General features: G+C 43.5%; 1 protein-coding gene across 1 annotated transcript in view; it reads left to right on the top strand.

The window, feature by feature from the left end:
• Positions 1–18,171, top strand: part of LOC126458433 (sialin-like) — a 477,095-nt gene that overhangs the window by 303,920 nt on the left and 155,004 nt on the right. The window contains exons 3-4 of the mRNA XM_050095488.1: positions 2,506–2,828; positions 16,486–16,716. Of these exons, the coding sequence (XP_049951445.1) occupies positions 2,506–2,828; positions 16,486–16,716 (554 nt within the window). The remainder of the gene's footprint in view (positions 1–2,505; positions 2,829–16,485; positions 16,717–18,171) is intronic.

Here is an 18,171-nt window from a genome sequence, read left to right as displayed (position 1 = left end):
CTAGGTGGTAGCCTTTAAATCTGCCGTGGTCCGTTAGTATACGTCGAACCCGCGTGTCGTCACTATCAATGATTGCAGACCGAGCGCCGCCACACGGCGGGTCTAGAGAGACTTACTAGCACTCGCCCCAGTTGTACAGCCGACTTTGCTAGCGATGGTTCACTGACAAATTACGCTCTCATTTGCCGAGACGATAGTTAGCATAGCCTTCAGCTACGTCACTTGCTACGACCTAGCAAAGCGCCATTACCAGTTACTATTGATGCTGTAAAACATGTACCGTCAAGAGCGATGTACACCATTTACGGATTAAAGTTAAGTATTCCAACAGCTACGTCCTTTTTTGCTAAAGTCTAACATCCTTGTCCTGTTCCAGACCTCACGCCAGCTTGCGTGAGCTAAAACGCGTGCCTTTCGGCTTCCTCAAAGAGTGGGTTGGCTCTCTTGCAAATCCACAACAAAATTTGCACTGTCTGAACTTTTTCAGGGTGAGCAGAAAGTAAGCCCCATCACCACTCCTCCCTTGGTAGGACACGTTACTGAAAACGTGTTGACATTACTAAAAGGGTGCTGAATGATATTTTCATGTTCTGCACCCTAATAACACATCAGCAAACCCTTAAAAAGTGTATTGTTAATTTAATCAACAACAAAAAACAAATTTAATTTTTTTACATTTTTTTCTTCATTGGACATAAAGTAACTCCCCCAACCCCGTGCTGTTTAGGACTTTAATGAAGCATCAATATATCTTTAAAAAGTATATTGTGAGTAAAGTTAAGAAAACTCAACGAAATTTGCATTGTCTGAACTTTTTTAGGGTGAGCATAAAGTAAGCCCTCTCACCCCTCCCTTGGTAGAACACATTACTGAAAACTTGTTGACGTTACTAACAGGGAGCTGAATGATATTTTCATGTTCTGCACCCTAATAACACCTCAGCACCCCCTTAAAAAGTGTATTGTTAGTTTAATCAACAACAAATTACAAATTTATTTATTTTTCTTTTTTTCTTCATTGGACGTAAGGTAACTCCCCCAACCCCATGCGGTTTAGGACTTTAATGAAGCATCAATATATCTTTAAAAAGTATATTGTGAGTAAAGTCAAGAAAACTCAACGAAATTTGCATTGTCTGAACTTTTTCAGGGTGAGTAGAAAGTAAGCCCCATCACCACTCCTCCCTTGGTAGGACACGTTACTGAAAACGTGTTGACATTACTAAAAGGGTGCTGAATGATATTTTCATGTTCTGCACCCTAATAACACATCAGCAAACCATTAAAAAGTGTATTGTTAATTTAATCAACAACAAAAAACAAATTTAATTTTTTTACATTTTTTTCTTCGTTGGACATAAAGTAACTCCCCCAACCCCGTGCGGTTTAGGACTTTAATGAAGCATCAATATATCTTTAAAAAGTATATTGTGAGTAAAGTCAAGAAAACTCAACGAAATTTGCATTGTCTGAACTTTTTTAGGGTGAGCATAAAGTAAGCCCTCTCACCCCTCCCTTGGTAGAACACATTACTGAAAACTTGTTGACGTTACTAACAGGGAGCTGAATGATATTTTCATGTTCTGCACCCTAATAACACCTCAGCACCCCCTTAAAAAGTGTATTGTTAGTTTAATCAACAACAAATTACAAATTTATTTATTTTTCTTTTTTTCTTCATTGGACGTAAAGTAACTCCCCCAACCCCGTGCGGTTTAGGACTTTAATGAAGCATCAATATATCTTTAAAAAGTATATTGTGAATAAAGTCAAGAAAACTCAACGAAATTTGCATTGTCTGAACTTTTTTAGGGTGAGCATAAAGTAAGCCCTCTCACCCCTCCCTTGGTAAAACACATTACTGAAAACTTGTTGACGTTACTAACAGGGAGCTGAATGATATTTTCATGTTCTGCACCCTAATAACACCTCAGCACCCCCTTAAAAAGTGTATTGTTAGTTTAATCAACAACAAATTACAAATTTATTTATTTTTCTTTTTTTCTTCATTGGACGTAAAGTAACTCCCCCAACCCCATACGGTTTAGGACTTTAATGAAGCATCAATATATCTTTAAAAAGTATATTGTGAGTAAAGTCAAGAAAACTCAACGAAATTTGCATTGTCTGAACTTTTTCAGGGTGAGCATAAAGTAAGCCCTCTCACCCCTCCCTTGGTAGGACACATTACTGAAAACGTGTTGACGTTACTAACAGGGTGCTGAATAATATTTTCATGTCCTGCACCCTAATAACATATCAGTATCCCCTTAAAAAGTACATTGTTAATTTAATGAACAGCAAATAACAAATTTAATTTTTTTACATTTTTTCTTCATTGGACATAAAGTACCTCCCCCAAACCCATCCTTCCCCTGAAAATGGGCCTTATTACAGATGCGTTGGTGAAGGTTAAGCTTTGCATTGCACTGTATTCTTTTGGAGGTGTTGTCTAGTAGCCGTGTCCTGGGCCCTGCTGCAGAGTGTCTGTGCGTGCTTTCGGCAGCTTCTGCCGGGCTTCGGTGGCGGCGGGCGCTGGGGGCGGCGAGGCGGGCTCGGGAGGCGGTGCCGGCGCGAGCCGTGCTCTGCGTGGTGGGCTTCTTTGGCTTCTTCACCAACTACATGCTGCGCGTCGCCATCAACATCGCCATCGTGGCCATGGTGCAGCCCCCCACCCTCAACGAGACGCTGCAGCAGGCCGGCGGTGGAGACAACGCCAGCGCGCCCGTCGGCGAATGCTACGTCGGGGCGGAAGATGACGGCGCGGCTGCCAACCTCACTGCCGCGGGCGACTTCGATGCCTTCAACAGAACCGCCTTCTGGGACGAGGTGCGCGCAACCCTTCCTATATACCTGTTCATAAGTTTTGAATCCCTTCTTTTAGCTTATGAGTGACACCAGTAAACCTCCGATTCCTTAAAGAACCAGAAATCCCGTGTAAAGAATGTGGCAGAGAAACGGGCCGATGTTGATATGGTGAAAGAGGGTGTAATGGTGCTTGAATTACGTAACCATTACGGCACCTCTCCTCAACCTCTCGATACCAGCAATATTCTACTGTGTTTCTGTAAAGTAGTTAACATATTTCTGAGACAACATTCAGATTTGATTTCATTAATGTAGAGGTACTTTGATAAATCGATATGTTTATATTGCAATGATATTATTCTTATGTGAATTCTTTCTTTTCTCACTATGATCTTTGACGTACTTGTAACTGATTTTTGGGCGCGTAAGCGATTATTGAGGAGTCAAGTCTTGGTCGTCAAGTTGAAAAGTCGCAAATTGTAGTCAGTTTATGAAATGTGAACTTTAACAATGAGGAAGATACTTTCAAGTATGTTTTATATTGTGAAGTTATGTATTGTAAGTTGCGTGATATTGCAACAAAAGTAATAAAAAAGAAGTGTAACTTAAATTCGGAGTGCTGATTACTATTTTACATCACCATCGTCTTAACTTGCAAAAGTTTAATCTTCAAGAATGGTTTATGAAACACACCTATAAAACTTTTGAATATCGCAGAATAACACCTAGGCCTCTTTGCATCCGAGCTTGGAATCATCACTACCTAGATTTTCGACGATTGAGGCATGATTTCACAACCAGACCAGCGTGGGAAACACGAAAAGATGAGTGCCTAGTTTATCCACTATTTCATGAAATGACTTTATTAACTGTGCTCTAATGACACCTGCCACATAAAATAACTTTGTTGTTGCCCGAAAATGCAGTATTTAGCAGCGTGAGCAACACCACAATCATAATTAATTTTTGACCTTTTTTGTGGTAGGGTTGTTAGAAGGGCGAGGATTATATTGTAAGACATTTTCAGCCATAACAACGGATCCCTTCCGTACTACCATTTCAAACACATTCCTGTTCAGAAAATGTCTTCTAGGTCGTCACCATTGTTATTTTGACACTGAGACACTCACGTTATGTTTAAGCATTTGTATAGGAATGTTCCTAATTTCTGAACGATTGGTGTCTTTCAGTTCCGCTGTTGTGTGTAAACATCTATCATACACTTGTGCTTTAGGAATCCTCGGAGAAGTATTCACAGACCGATACGTCGGGATATCTGGGAGGCTACAAAATGTCCAACGTTAGTTAGTTAGTCAGTTACATGTTCCATAAATCGTTTTGCACGATACATCGTAATGATGTGGAACGAGTCATTTTTCATTCATAACGCAAATTAATTTCTACATACGGTTACATTCTGAACATTTCTAAGTTTTTTCATATTTACAAAGCGGAAAGGAACACCAGATACACAGATGTGAGTTAGTAATTCCTACCCACCACCATCTACACAGTAAAGTAATACAGTAATAGAATTTCTTCTTCTGGCTGTCAGACAGTTTATACCACTTATCATGGGCATCGACTAAAACAGAAGTGATTTCAGGCGTTCAACAAGGTAGTGTTATAGGCTCTTTGCTGTTCCTTATCTATATAAACGATTTGGGATGCAATCTAAGCAGCTGTCTTCGGTTGTTTGCAGATGATGCTGTCGTTTATCGACTAATAAAGTCATCAGAAGATCAAAACAAACTGAAAAACGATTTAGAAAAAAATATCTGAATGGTGCGAAAAGTGGCAGTTGACCCTAAATAACGAAAAGTGTGAGCTCATCCACATGAGTGCTAATAGGAACTCGTTAAACTTCGGTTACACGATAAATCAGTCTAATCTAAAAGCCGTAAATTCAACTAAATACCTAGGTATTACAATTACGAACAACTTAAATTTGAAAGAACACATAGAAAATGTTGTGGGGAAGGCTAACCAAATGCTGCATTTTATTGGCAGGGCAATTAGAAAATGTAACATACCTACTAAGGAGACCGTCTACACTACGCTTGTCCGTCCTCTTATAGAATACTGCTGCGCGGTGTGGGATCCTTACCAGGTAGGATTGACGGTGTACATCGATAAAGTTAAAAAAAAAAGGCAGCACGTTTTGTATTATCGCGAAATATGGGAGAGAGTGTCACAGAAATGATACAGGATTTGGGCTGGAAATCATTAAAAGAAAGGCGTTTTTCGTTGCGACGGAATCTTCTCACGAAATTCCAATCACCAACTTTCTCCTCCGAATGCGAAAATATTTTGTTGACACCGACTTACATAAGGCGGAACGATCAACAAGATAAAATAAGGGAAATCAGAGCTCGTATGGAAAGTTATAGGTGTTCATTCTTTCCGTGCGCTTTACGAGATCGGAATAATAGAGAATTGTAAAGGTGGTTCGATGAACCCTCCGCTAGGCACTTAAATGTGATTTGCAGAGTATCCATGTAGATGTAGATATAAATGAAGTTATCAAATCTGTTGTTGGAGCGTTTGTGCTAAAGACAACCTTAATGTGGGGTAATGAATGTCATTTTTCCTTCTGGTATTGTAATTATGTACCTCATTGTTGCTTTTGAACAGCTCAGTAAGCAGTAAGCAGAAGAAGAATGGAAGAATGGACACCACTAACAAGAATTTTGAAAGAAAAGTATCGAAACAAGGAAGCTAATTGCGAGGAACCCATGTCTAACAGAAGATCGACGAAAGGAAGAAGAACAAATACTCTTCAGGGAAATTCAGGAAGACAGATATCTAAGTTACTTAGAAATGAAATAAGTAGGAAAAATGGCTGCATGGAAAATGTAATGAAATCGAAAAAGAAATGGACTGACTCAGTGTATAAAAAAATCAAAATTACCTTTTGTGAAATTAAAAGCTAGGGCGGTAAAATTAAAGCTCAATGGGAATTCCACTGTTAAATGTAAAGTAGAGATCATAAAGGTGGGAAGAGTACATTGAAGGCCTCTATGAGAGAGAGGACATGTCCGTACGTGGTAGTTATAGAAGGAGAAACAGGAGTCGACTGGGAAGGTTTAGGGGATCCAGTATTACAATCAGAATTGGACGACCTATGATCAAATAAGACGGAAGGGATAGATAACATTCCAATGGAATTTCTGAAATCATTGGGGGAAACGGCAACAAAACGACAATTCACCTACGTGTGTAGAATGTATAAGAATGGCGATTTACCGTCAGACTTTCGGAAAACTCATCCATGCAATTCCAAAGACTGCAACAGCCAACAAGTGCGAAAATTATCGCACAGTTGGATTAACAACTCATGCATCAAAATTGCTGACAAGTGTACAGAAGAATGAAACAGACAATTGAGGATTTGTGAGATGAGGATCAGTTTGGCTTTTAGAGAGGCCGTTCTGACGTTGCATTTCATAATGGAAGCAAGACTGAGGAAAAACCAAGACTCATTCATAGAATTTATGGAGCGAGGAAAACCGTTCGAGAATGTAAAATGCTGCAACATATTCCAAATTTTAAGAAAAGGGAAGTAAGCTGTAGGGAAAGACGGGTAAATATACCAGAACTAAAAGGAAACAGTAGGAATAGAAGACCAAGAAGGAAGAGCTCGCATTAGAAAGGGTGTAAGACGGATAAAGTTTTTCAGAACTACAATACAATATATACATCGAAGAAACAATGACGAAAATAAGAGAAATGTTCAAGAGCGGGATTAAAATTCAAGCTGAAAGGATATCACTGAAAAGATTCGCTGATGACATTGCTATTCTCATTGAAAGTGAAGAAGAATTACAGGATTTACTGAATGGAATGAACATTCTAATAAGTGCAGAACATAGATTGTGAGTAAATCGAACAAAGACGAAAGTTATGAGAAGTAGAAGAAATGAGAACAGGGAGAAACTTAAGATCAGGAATGGAAATTGAAAAATCCTACTTTTTGTTACTAACTGAAGAGAGAGACCTTGTAGATGTTACAAACAGCTTCATTGTTAGTTTAGAGAAAACCGGCAGTTACGATAGGGATAGCAAGAAATTAACTCCGCCTATTCAACGATTCTAAATAAATACAAAGGTGAGTTATAGACTCCATCTAACTTCCGCGAGTCGGAACTAAAACCAGAAAAACTAGCACTCAAAGAACTGTTGCCTGCCTAACTTCTCGGCGCGACTCAGTCTTCTGCGGTGGCCCAAGAACTTGGCTGATGGACTGCAAACAGTCGGAGCATGACTCGATCAACTCTCGCCTAGGGGAACTGTCCGCTATGGTCCCAGGGTTGGCTTAAACAGCCACTCTTCAGGTTCAAAATGGTTCAAATGGCTCTGAGCATTATGGGACTTAACATCTATGGTCATCAGTCCCCTAGAACTTAGAACTACTTAAACCTAACTAACCTAAGGACAGCACACAACACCCGGTCATCAAGCACTCTTCAGGAAGAGACGTGCTGCCCCCCAGTCACTTGCGACCGGATGGAGAAGTGGTTTTGTGCCGCGACCAACGAGCCTGGTCCATAGTTTTCGGTGCGCCACCAATCAGTCTGGGTTTATATTTGATGTTCCGGCGTCGCTTCGACGGAGCGCAAGGGCGCCGCCTATTTTGACACTGGTATCGTGACTGTCGTGAGGACTGCCGCTCTCTGCCCTGGTCACAGTAGCAGTCATCCCTGAGACTGGTGCGTCGAGGCGACGGCAAGTCCCAGAGGCCTCGGAGTCTTCGCTGTCTTGGAGGAAAGGGGGGGGGGGGAGGGGGGTCAGGACCAATCGACGTGGGATGAGAGTTTCGCCGACCAGCGTCAGTCCGCTGGAGGTCTTGGGGTGATGCAATGTCTGTAGGTGGGATAAGCGTCTCATCCTGGGAATCTGGAACGAAACGATGTGTTAGTGTGCCCCTCGGGGGTTCAGGCCTACGTATTGCCCAGACTTGATGGCATGTCGATGGCAAGCAGCTGGACTTCGACCATTTTCAGCCTGATCAAAAGGTTGATGAAGGTGGGCTTCCACTGCTGATGACATCGTTCATACGTCTGCACCTACACAGGATCTGTGGAGAAAAATGACGCCATCTATTAGTCTTTGATAGAGAGCTATTATTCTGGGGTACACCAGGGATAATTGTAACCTGTGCTAACGTTCATCACAGCGCAGATTAGGACCCTTCATAAGGAGATACACGGTAGGAAAGAAAAAGTTAAGTCAATTAATTTTTCCACTTGGGTCTTGAAGGTGCATACCAAACGTTCAGCCAGCACACCCTTGATACCACTAGACAATCCTGCTATTTGCTACTAATTGAGGAGAGCCTCTGTAGATTTTAAAGCTTGTTTATTGGCTTGCAGAAATTGATGGTTACAATGGTGATAACAAGAAATTAGCTCCCCCTCCTCAGCGGTGCTACCTAAACACAGTTCTGAGATACAGACTCCAACTAGCTCCCGGGAGCCGGAAATAAAACCGTAAAGAGTAGCACTCGCAAAATTGTTACATACTACACTACTGGCCATTAAAATTGCTACACCAAGAAGAAATGCAGATGATAAACGGGTATTCATTGGACAAATATATTATACTAGAACTGAAATGTGATTACATTTTCACGCAATTTGGGTGCATAGATCCTGAGAAATCAGTACCCAGAACAACCACCTCTGGCCGTAATAATGGCCTTGATAAGCCTGGGCATTGAGTCAAACAGAGCTTGGATGTGTACAGGTACAGCTTCCCATGCAGCTTCAACACGATACGGCAGTTCTTCAAGAGTAGTGACTGGAGTATTGTAATGAGCCAGTTGCTCGGCCACCATTGACCAGACGTTTTCAGTTGGTGAGAGATCTGGAGAATGTGCTGGCCAGGGCAGCAGTCGAACATTTTCTGTATCCAGAAAGGCCCGTACAGGACCTGCAAGATGCGGTCGTGCATTATCCTGCTGAAATGTAGGGTTTCGTTGCGATCGAATGAAGGGTAGAACCACGGGTCGTAACACATCTGAAATGTAACGTCCACTGTTCAAAGCCCCGTCAATGCGAACAAGAGGTGACCGAGACGTGTAACCAGTGGCACCACATACCGTCACGCCGGGTGATGCGCCAGTATGGTGATGACGAATACACGCTTCCAATGTGCGTCAACGCGATGTCGCCAAACACGGATGCGACCATCATGATGCTGTAAACATAACCTGGATTCATCCGAAAAAATGACGTTTTGCCATTCGTGCACCCAGGTTCGTCGTTGAGTACACCATCGCAGGCGCTCCTGTCTGTGCTGCAGCGTCAAGGGTAACCGCAGCCATGGTCTCCGAGCTGATAGTCCATGCTGCTGCAAACGTCGTCGCACTGTTCGTGCAGATGGTTGTTGTCTTGCAAACGTCCCCACCTGCTGACTCAGGTGTCGAGACGTGGCTGCACGATCCGTTACAGCCATGCGGATGAGGTGGCTGTCATCTCGACTGCTAGTGATACGAGGCCGTTGGGCTCCAGCACGGAGTTCCGTATTACCCTCCTGAACCCACCGATTCCATATTCTGCTAAGTCATTGGTTCTTGACCAACGCGAAGAGCAATGTCGCGATACGATAAACCGCAATCGCGATAGGTTACAATCCGACCTTTATGAAAGTCGGAAACGTGATGGTACGCATTTCTCCTCCTTACACGAGGCATCACAACAACGTTTCACCAGGCAACGTCAGTCAACTACTGTTTGTGTATAAGAAATCGGTTGGGAACTTTTCTCATGTCAGCACGTTGTAGGTGTCACCACCGGCGCCAACCTTGTGTGAATGCTCTGAAACGCTAATCATTGGCATATCACAGCATCTTCTTCCCGTCTGTTAAATTTCGCGTCTGTAGCACGTCATGTTCGTGGTGCAGCAATTTTAATGGCCAGTAGTGTACAAAGCCTTACTACTCGGCGTGATGCAGTCTTCTCCGCTGGCACATCAACGAGAGCTTGAGTGATGGACTGCAAGCAGTCGGCGGATGACTCGGGTAGCTCTTGCTAGGGGAACTGTCCGCAGTGGTCCCTGGGTTGGCTTAAGTAATCATTCTTTGGGAAGAGGCATGCCGCCCCTAGTCACTAGTGATTAGATGGAGCCACGCTTTTGTAGTGCGGCCAGCGGCCTCTTGCTGGTGCTTGACGTGGTACCGGGTCGTCCGTATCACTCGATGTCCATTCTAGCGGTCTGGCTTTATACTTGCCGTTCCCGCGTGGTTGCTACGGAGCGCGCAAGCGTAGCCTACTGTGACCAGCGAATGGTAACTGTCGTGAGGGTTGATGAAGGTAGTTGAAGGAATTCTGCTACCTAGGCAGTAAAATAAACTATAATGGTCGGAGGAAATAGGATATAAAAAGGAGGCTTGTACTAACAAAAAGGATATTCCTGGCCAAGAGAAGTCTACTAGTATCAAACATAGGCCTTAATTTGAGGAAGAAACTTCTCAGAATGTACGTTTGGAACTTAGGATTGTACGGCAGTGAAACATGGACTGTGAGTAAACCAGAGCAGAAGGGAATCTAAGCATCTGAGATGTGATATTAGAACAGAATGTGGGTAATTAGGTTGGATAGCGTAAGGAAGGGGGATGTTCTCCGCAGAATCGGAGAAAAAAGGAATATGTGGAAAACACTGATAAGAAGAAGAGACAGAATGATACGTCGTATATTAAGACTTTAGGGAATAGCTTCCATGGTACTAGAGAGAACTATAGAGAATAAAATTGCAGTGGAAAACAGAGATTGGAACTGGAATACATCCAGCATTGAGGATATGTGTAGCAATTGCCACTATTGAGATGTAAAGATTGGCACAGGAGATAAATTTGTAGCGGGCCGCATCAAACTAGTCAAACGACTGACAACAAAAAAATCTGGCTTCTCTTTCACATAACTCTGGAAACTTTTGTCTAATATCTTCACAACATTTTTCAGTAGGTCCAGTTTTATCTCAAGCAGTGGAGCGATATCTTTGTAAGGCTCAACCAGCGTGACACGAAGGACCATTTACTTTCTGGTTGCTGTTTACGTATTTCTGATCGGCCATTTCTTTTATGTGTAGCGCTGCGTTCTGCTTTTCCACTTGCAGATAAAACAGCAGCGTTAGTGTTCTTTGTCTGCATTCTCATCCGAATGGTGACTGATTTCAAATTACCACAAATTGTACCCTCAATAGCGTACATTTTGAAGGCGTGGGGATACGTATTCTAACAGTTTCAGTTGAACAGAGAATCCAGTCAGTCCTGACGACTATCTGTTTCTGTTACACAATCACGCTACGTTCAAACTTGTCATACATAACGATCAACAATCGCCAAGGTATGTTCCATCCCGACCTTTGACATAAGATGCAACTTTGTCAAATAAAGGCATTGCTGGAGACCGTGGGTCTTGTATGAAATAAGCTGTTGAAGGTTTACAGCACCCAGCCACACATTGGTTTTAGTTGCCTTATTTAAAAAGTATCGTTCGTATTTGTACAGTACATCTTCGGACATCAAAACATGTTATGCATTGTTTTACTGGTGAGTTGCCTGGCAACTCAGGTCTGGAGCATTTGTTTTCACAGTTTTCTTCCAGCGAATCATATTTGTAATGTTATTTCTATTTTCACGACCACATAAGTCGGCTTTATAATGCAAACCGACGTATGTGATCCTGAAACTCTCTCAATGAGCTCGAGTCGACCATTCGCCTTCCCTCAATTTTATCGCTTTGCAACGCTACGCTTAGATGTTTAATCGAAGTGAGTGTGTCAAGCAATACACCTCTAATACTGTTTTCGTACGTTAGAGGACAGTTTTTCCTACTCATCTGCCCTGACTCCAATTTTTCTACATTTAGAGTAATCTGATATTCGTCACACCAAATAGAAATTGCATCTTAGTGATCCTGTAGCCTCTTTCAGGCAGTCAGCGACGACAGTTTCCCGCAGTTACCAGCAAACAGTCACAATTCGCTGCTCACCCTAATCATCGGATTAGGGACGAAAGTAACTTTCGTATGATGAGTCACAGCCGAGTCACATAACTCGATGAAACTTGCTCGGATCTCACATAGAAAGAACTACTGTTTTAGAGTGCAGAAGGTAACTGAAAGAAATACGCAATGAGACGAACAGAAATGACACTTTTATTCAATGACAATAATTGCACCGAAACCACTGCGATTCATGATGGTCCCGGGGAAATTCCAAAAGACAGTACATCGTTTATAATAGGGGCTGTGATCAACACGGGCAGCAATGCGTGATTTGTACCGCGCTCACATGTTGGCCACGGAGATGGTAAAGAGTCGTTGAGGTAGGTCGTTCCATTCCTTCATCATCGCGGTTGATGATCTCTGGATGATGGCTGGCGCCCGTGTACGTGCTCCCCAACGCGTTCCAGACTTGCTCTATGGGTTTTAGGTCGGGGAAACGGGCAGGCCAGTCCAATGGGTGAACATCCTTTCGTTCCAAGAGTTCCTTCACCTTCGTTGTTCGGTGCGGTCGCTGCACTGTCATCCATAAAAATGATGTCAGAGCCGAATGTACCTCTGAAAAGACGCACCTGGGGAAAGAGTACAATATCACAGTAACCTTGAAAGGCCAGTGTCCAAAGAGTTGAAGGTCAGTACGTCCATACTACATGGTACCTTGTCCCTCCTAGATTACCAAACCGAACATAACTGACAAAATTCACAGATGCATTACGTGTTCCCATCTCTCACCATATAAAGGTACGTCCAGCGTTGTCGAAGTGACTATTTTCGTGTTCCAGGTGATTTGGTGTGTGTGTGTAGGGGGGGGGGGGGATGGGAGGGGGGAGGCATAATGTTGAATGGGCGCTCTGTCCTCCAAACGCTCTCTCCTCGCTTGTCAACTTTATTGTGATACTGTACTCCCGCTCCACGTGCGTTGTTTTAGGTGTGTATTCGACCCTGACTTCATTTTTATGCATACCAGTGCGCGAACGTATCGAACAGCGCAGATGGAGGAGCTCTTGAAACAAGAGGGCACTCAGCGAATGTATATTCAGCGAATGGACTGCCCCGACGTAACTTCATCGAGCATGTTTGGGATGGATTGGGGAGACGTACTCCAGCACTTCCGTATACACCAGCTACCATGCAGCAGTTGTCAACCGCGCTGGTGGCGGAACTGAACCCCCAACCACAGGAACTACTGCCCAACTTTGTGGCCAGCATGGAAGCGAACTGCAAAGTATTGCTGTCTGTAGTAATCACACGCCCTATTAAGAACCGTGTCCCGCCGTTTGTAATGTCCAGATGATCAACATGATCTGTAATTGATGTTGATGATGATGAAGTCCCATACTCCGAGGAGCGTAGTGGACGATGCGGGAGACCCGCACCGCTGTACTAGGCAAGGTCCTAGTGGAGATGGTTTGCCATTGCCTTCCTCTGACCGTAATGGGAATGTATGGTAATGATGACGACACAACAACACCCAGTCGTCTCGGGGCAGAAAAAAATTCCTGACCCCTCCGGGAATCGAACCCGGGACCCCGTGCACTGGAAGCGAGAATGCTACCGCAAGACACTATCTTTCAAAAAAAAAGTGCATCAAGAAAGACGATAACATCTGATTTAAAGAGATGTCTACCAACACTTCTTGTACAGATTTCAGTAAGTTTTAGCAACCAACAACTGTAGACTCATAATGTCTTTGAAACTTCCTAGCAGATTGGAAATTTTTGCTGGGCTGATAATCGAACCTGGAACCTAGTCTTTGGGGCAATGGTCCTATTGACTAATCTGTCCAGATGCGACTCGCAACCCGATCTCACAGTTCCACTTCCGCACGTAGTTCTAATCTGCCAAAATCTACAGACTGAAAGATTAATTTGGATGTAATCTCATGCTCTGTGACTGTAATGACTAACTCACTATATCCAGTTCTGTACATCAAATAGAGCCATACCGACAATTGAGGCCGGCCGGGGTGGCCGAGTGGTTCTAGGCGCTACAGTCTGGAACCGCGCGACCGCTACGGTCGCAGGTTCGAATCCTGCCTAAGGCATGGATGTGTCTGACGTCCTTAGGTTAGTTAGGTTAAAGCAGTTATAAGTGCTAGGGGACTGATGACTTCAGCAGTTACGCCCCATAGTGCTCAGAGCCATTTGAACCATTTTGAATCGACAATTGATGTACAATATGAACAGGGCTCAGTTAACAGGTAAATTTCTTCAAATTTTTGGGTGTTCACATTGATGACAACTTGAACTGGAAGAAGCATATTACTGAGTTACTCAAACAATTAAGTTCAGCTTCTTTCGCTCTTCATATAATCACTAGTATTCGTAATAAACAGTTCAGCCTCCTAACGTACTTTGCATATTTCCACTCAATAATGTCTTATGGAATAGTTTCCTGGGGTAACTCACCACTCAGACATAAAGAACTGATTGTACAAAAGAGACCAGTGAGAATAATTAGTGGTGTTCACCCAAGGACGTCATTTAGGCACCTAGTCAAGGAGTTAGGTATTTTAACTGCACCATCAGAGTATATATAACCACTAATGAAATTCGTTATAAATAATCCATCTCAATTCGCGATGAACAGTGATGTTCATACGTACAACAGTAACAAATTTTTCAATGACCTTTCCTATCCGTTATTGAACCAGTCGGTTTCTCAAAAAGGAGTACATTATTCAGCAACAAAAATCTTTGATCATTTGCCCAACAACATAAAGTGTCTGGCAGGTAGCAGATCAAGTTTTAAATCTATCTTAAAATCATTTCTTTTGAACAACTCCTTCAGTTCCATGGACGAGTTTCTGATTCAGAGCTGGTGAAAAATAAATAAATAAATAAATAAATGTCTGCTTCTAAATGTAGTTGCATGTGTATGTAGAGCTAAAAATTTCAGCAGTGAGAATAATTAGTGGTGTTCACCCAAGGACGTCATTTAGGCACCTAGTCAAGGAGTTAGGTATTTTAACTGCACCTAACTTTCAGGAAACATTCCTCACTCACAAAGAAAGAAAATATGTTATGTGGACATGTGTCCGGAAACGCTTACTTTCCATGTTAGAGCTCATTTTATTACTTCTCTTCAAATCACATTAATCATGGAATGGAAACACACAGCAATAGAACGTACCAATGTGACTTCAAACACTTTGTTACAGGAAATGTTCAAAATGTCCTCCGTTAGCGAGGATACATGCATCCACCCTCCGTCGCATGGAATCCCTGATGCGCTGATGCAGCCCTGGAGAATGGCGTATTGTATCACAGCCGTCCACAATACGAGCAGGAAGAGTCTCTACATTTGGTACCGGGGTTGCGTAGACAAGAGCTTTCAAATGTCCCCATAAATGAAAGTCAAGAGGGTTGAGGTCAGGAGAGCGTGGAGGCCATGGAATTGGTCCGTCTCTACCAATCCATCGGTCACCGAATCTGTTGTTGAGAAGCGTACGAACACTTCGACTGAAATGAGCAGGAGCTCCATCGTACATGAACCACATGATGTGTCGTACTTGTAAAGGCACATTTTCTAGCAGCACAGGGAGAGTATCCCGTATGAAATCATGATAACGTGCTCCATTGAGCGTAGGTGGAAGAACATGGGGCCCAATCAAGACATCACCAACAATGCCTGCCCAAACGTTCACAGAAAATCTGTGTTGATGACGTGATTGCACAATTGCGTCCAGATTCTCGTCAGCCTACACATGTTGATCGTGAAAATTTACAATTTGATCACGTTGGAGTGAAGCCTCATCCGTAAAGAGAACATTTGCACTGAAATGAGGATTGACACATTGTTGGATGAACCATTCGCAGAAGTGTACCCGTGGAGGCCAATCAGCTGCTGATAGTGCCTGCACACGCTGTACATGGTACAGAAACAACTGGATCTCCCGTAGCACTTTCCATACAGTGACGTGGTCAACGTTACCTTGTATAGCAGCAACTTCTCTGACGCTGACATTAGGGTTATCGTCAACTGCACGAAGAATTGCCTCGTCCATTGCAGGTGTCCTCGTCTTTCTAGGTCTTCCTCAGTCGCGAGTCATAGACTGGAATGTTCCGTGCTCCCTAAGGCGCCGATCAATTGCTTCGAACGTCTTCCTGTCGGGACACCTCAGTTCTGGAAATCTGTCTCGATACAAACGTACCGCGCCACGGCTATTGCCCCGTGCTAATGCGTACATCAAATGGGCATCTGCCAACTCCGCATTTGTAAACATTGCACTGACTACAAAACCACGTTCGTGATGAACACTAACCTGTTGATGCTACGTACTGATGTGCTTGATGCTAGTACTGTAGAGCAATGAGTCGCACGTCAACACAAGCACCGAAGTCAACATTACCTTCCTTCAATTTGGCCAACTGGCGGTGAATCAAGGAAGTACAGTACATACTGACGAAACTAAAATCAGCTCTGACATGGAAATTACGCGTTTCCGGACACATGTCCACAAAACATCTTTTCTTTATTTGTGTGTGAGTAATGTTTCCTGAAAGTTTGCCCGTACCTCTTTGTAACACCCTGTATATATATACCCTGTAATCTGACTTGTTCCACATCATATCGACAAAATAATCATCAAAATGATCTACGAACATGACATAACTAAACTAAACTAAACGTACAACGCTCCCAGAGTGTTAATGACGTGCCGCTGACGACAGGAACGCTTCCCGTGGACGATGGAGCAGCAGTCGCTGGCACTGGGTGCCTTCTACTGGAGCTATGTGGTGGCGCTGGTGCCCGGCGGTCTTCTGGCGCAGCGTTTCGGCGCCAAGCGCGTCTTCGGGGGCGCCAACCTGCTGTGCGCATTCGCGTCGCTGCTCATACCTGTGGCGGCGCGCACGCATCTCTTCCTGCTGGTCGCCGTGCGCCTGGTGCAGGGCGCCGCCTCGGCAAGTATCCGCACCGCTCACACCAGCAGCTGTTTCTACACTGTTGCCAAAATAAAACTGGCCGAGAAAATATTTCATGCATCTCGATATAGGCAACCTGCAACCTGTAGGTTGAGTTGCATATCTTACGACGCAATAAATATTTTCTGGGCCACTTTCATTTTTACCGTACTGTTTAAAACATGATGTACATGTCGATACAGTCAATAGAAATAATGTGCACTGCCACAAAGCGACCAACAGTTTCTGGAAAGCACGATGTGAATGTTGATGAGGTCAACGGAGATATATTTTTTTCCTTTATTTATTGACATTGGGCACTCTCCTCACAGCCATAAAGGGTATAAATATACAGGGTGCTCCAGGAGGAATGATCAAGGAGGAATGGTCAATATTCAGGGACGTTAATTAGAAGCAGAAAGCTTCATGTGAACATACGCCCTATTACAAATGGTTTCCGAGAAAAAACGCGTTTAATATACATCTACAGAGGGGTAAAAAAAATGTATCCACTGTTTAAAAGTCCATAACCTACAAACTAATTGACGGAGTTGTCACATTTTTGGTGAAAGTGTAGCTTAAAGTCCAACTTACAGATATCACTGTAGGTGTCCGAAATGATCACCATTAGCATCCACACACAAACGATGCCGCCGAACTGCAGCACGAACTACTGACTGCAACGTGTTCAGTTGGATATTTGCACATGAATGTACGATGGAGTCTCGAAGTTCATCCAATGTGCTTGGCTTTTGTCGATAAACGGCGTCCTTTAGCGATCTCCACAGGTAAAATTCCAGAGGAGTTAGGTCGAACGTGGTGGATACTCCACAGCACCTCTACGGCCTATCCATCTTCCTGGTAGAGTTTCGTCGAGATACGCCCTAACACGATTTTGGTAGTGGGCTGGGGCACCATCTTGTTGAAAGTAAACTCTTCCGTCTCCATACAAGTCTCGGATGTCTGAAGCTTTCGAGGGTACACCTCACCGTTAACTGTGCCGTCAAATAAGAATGGCCCAATCAAGCCCCGGTAAGAGAACCCACACCACACACTTTACTCCTGGCAAATTCACTGCTTTGTGTACATGGACGTTAGGATTTTCGGCGGCCCAGTAAATGGAATTGTGACGATTTACTGTACCATTGAGTTTGAACTGCGCCTCATCAGACCACACAATCATCTCTGCAAACTCTTCATCGTTGCACACCATGTTAGTAAACCACTCGCAGCACTCCATACTACGATCTGGGTCGTCGTCGTTCATTGCGTGCAGCAATCGTGGGATGTAGCACTTCCACTATGCTGTTTTCAAATTTTGCCGAACACTTGAGCGACTCACTACAGTTTCACGGGCACACTGTCTCACAGACTTCTGTGGTGAGCGAGTGAATTGTTGTAACACACGATGGGAGTTAGCTGGACTGGTTACTGTTACAGGTAGTCCAGATCGTT

This window comes from Schistocerca serialis, chromosome 2 (genome assembly GCF_023864345.2).
Source record: "Schistocerca serialis cubense isolate TAMUIC-IGC-003099 chromosome 2, iqSchSeri2.2, whole genome shotgun sequence".
NCBI lineage: Eukaryota > Metazoa > Arthropoda > Insecta > Orthoptera > Acrididae > Schistocerca > Schistocerca serialis.
The sequence above is the reverse complement of the archived record's forward strand: the minus strand, read 5'-3'. Positions and strand labels throughout refer to the sequence as shown.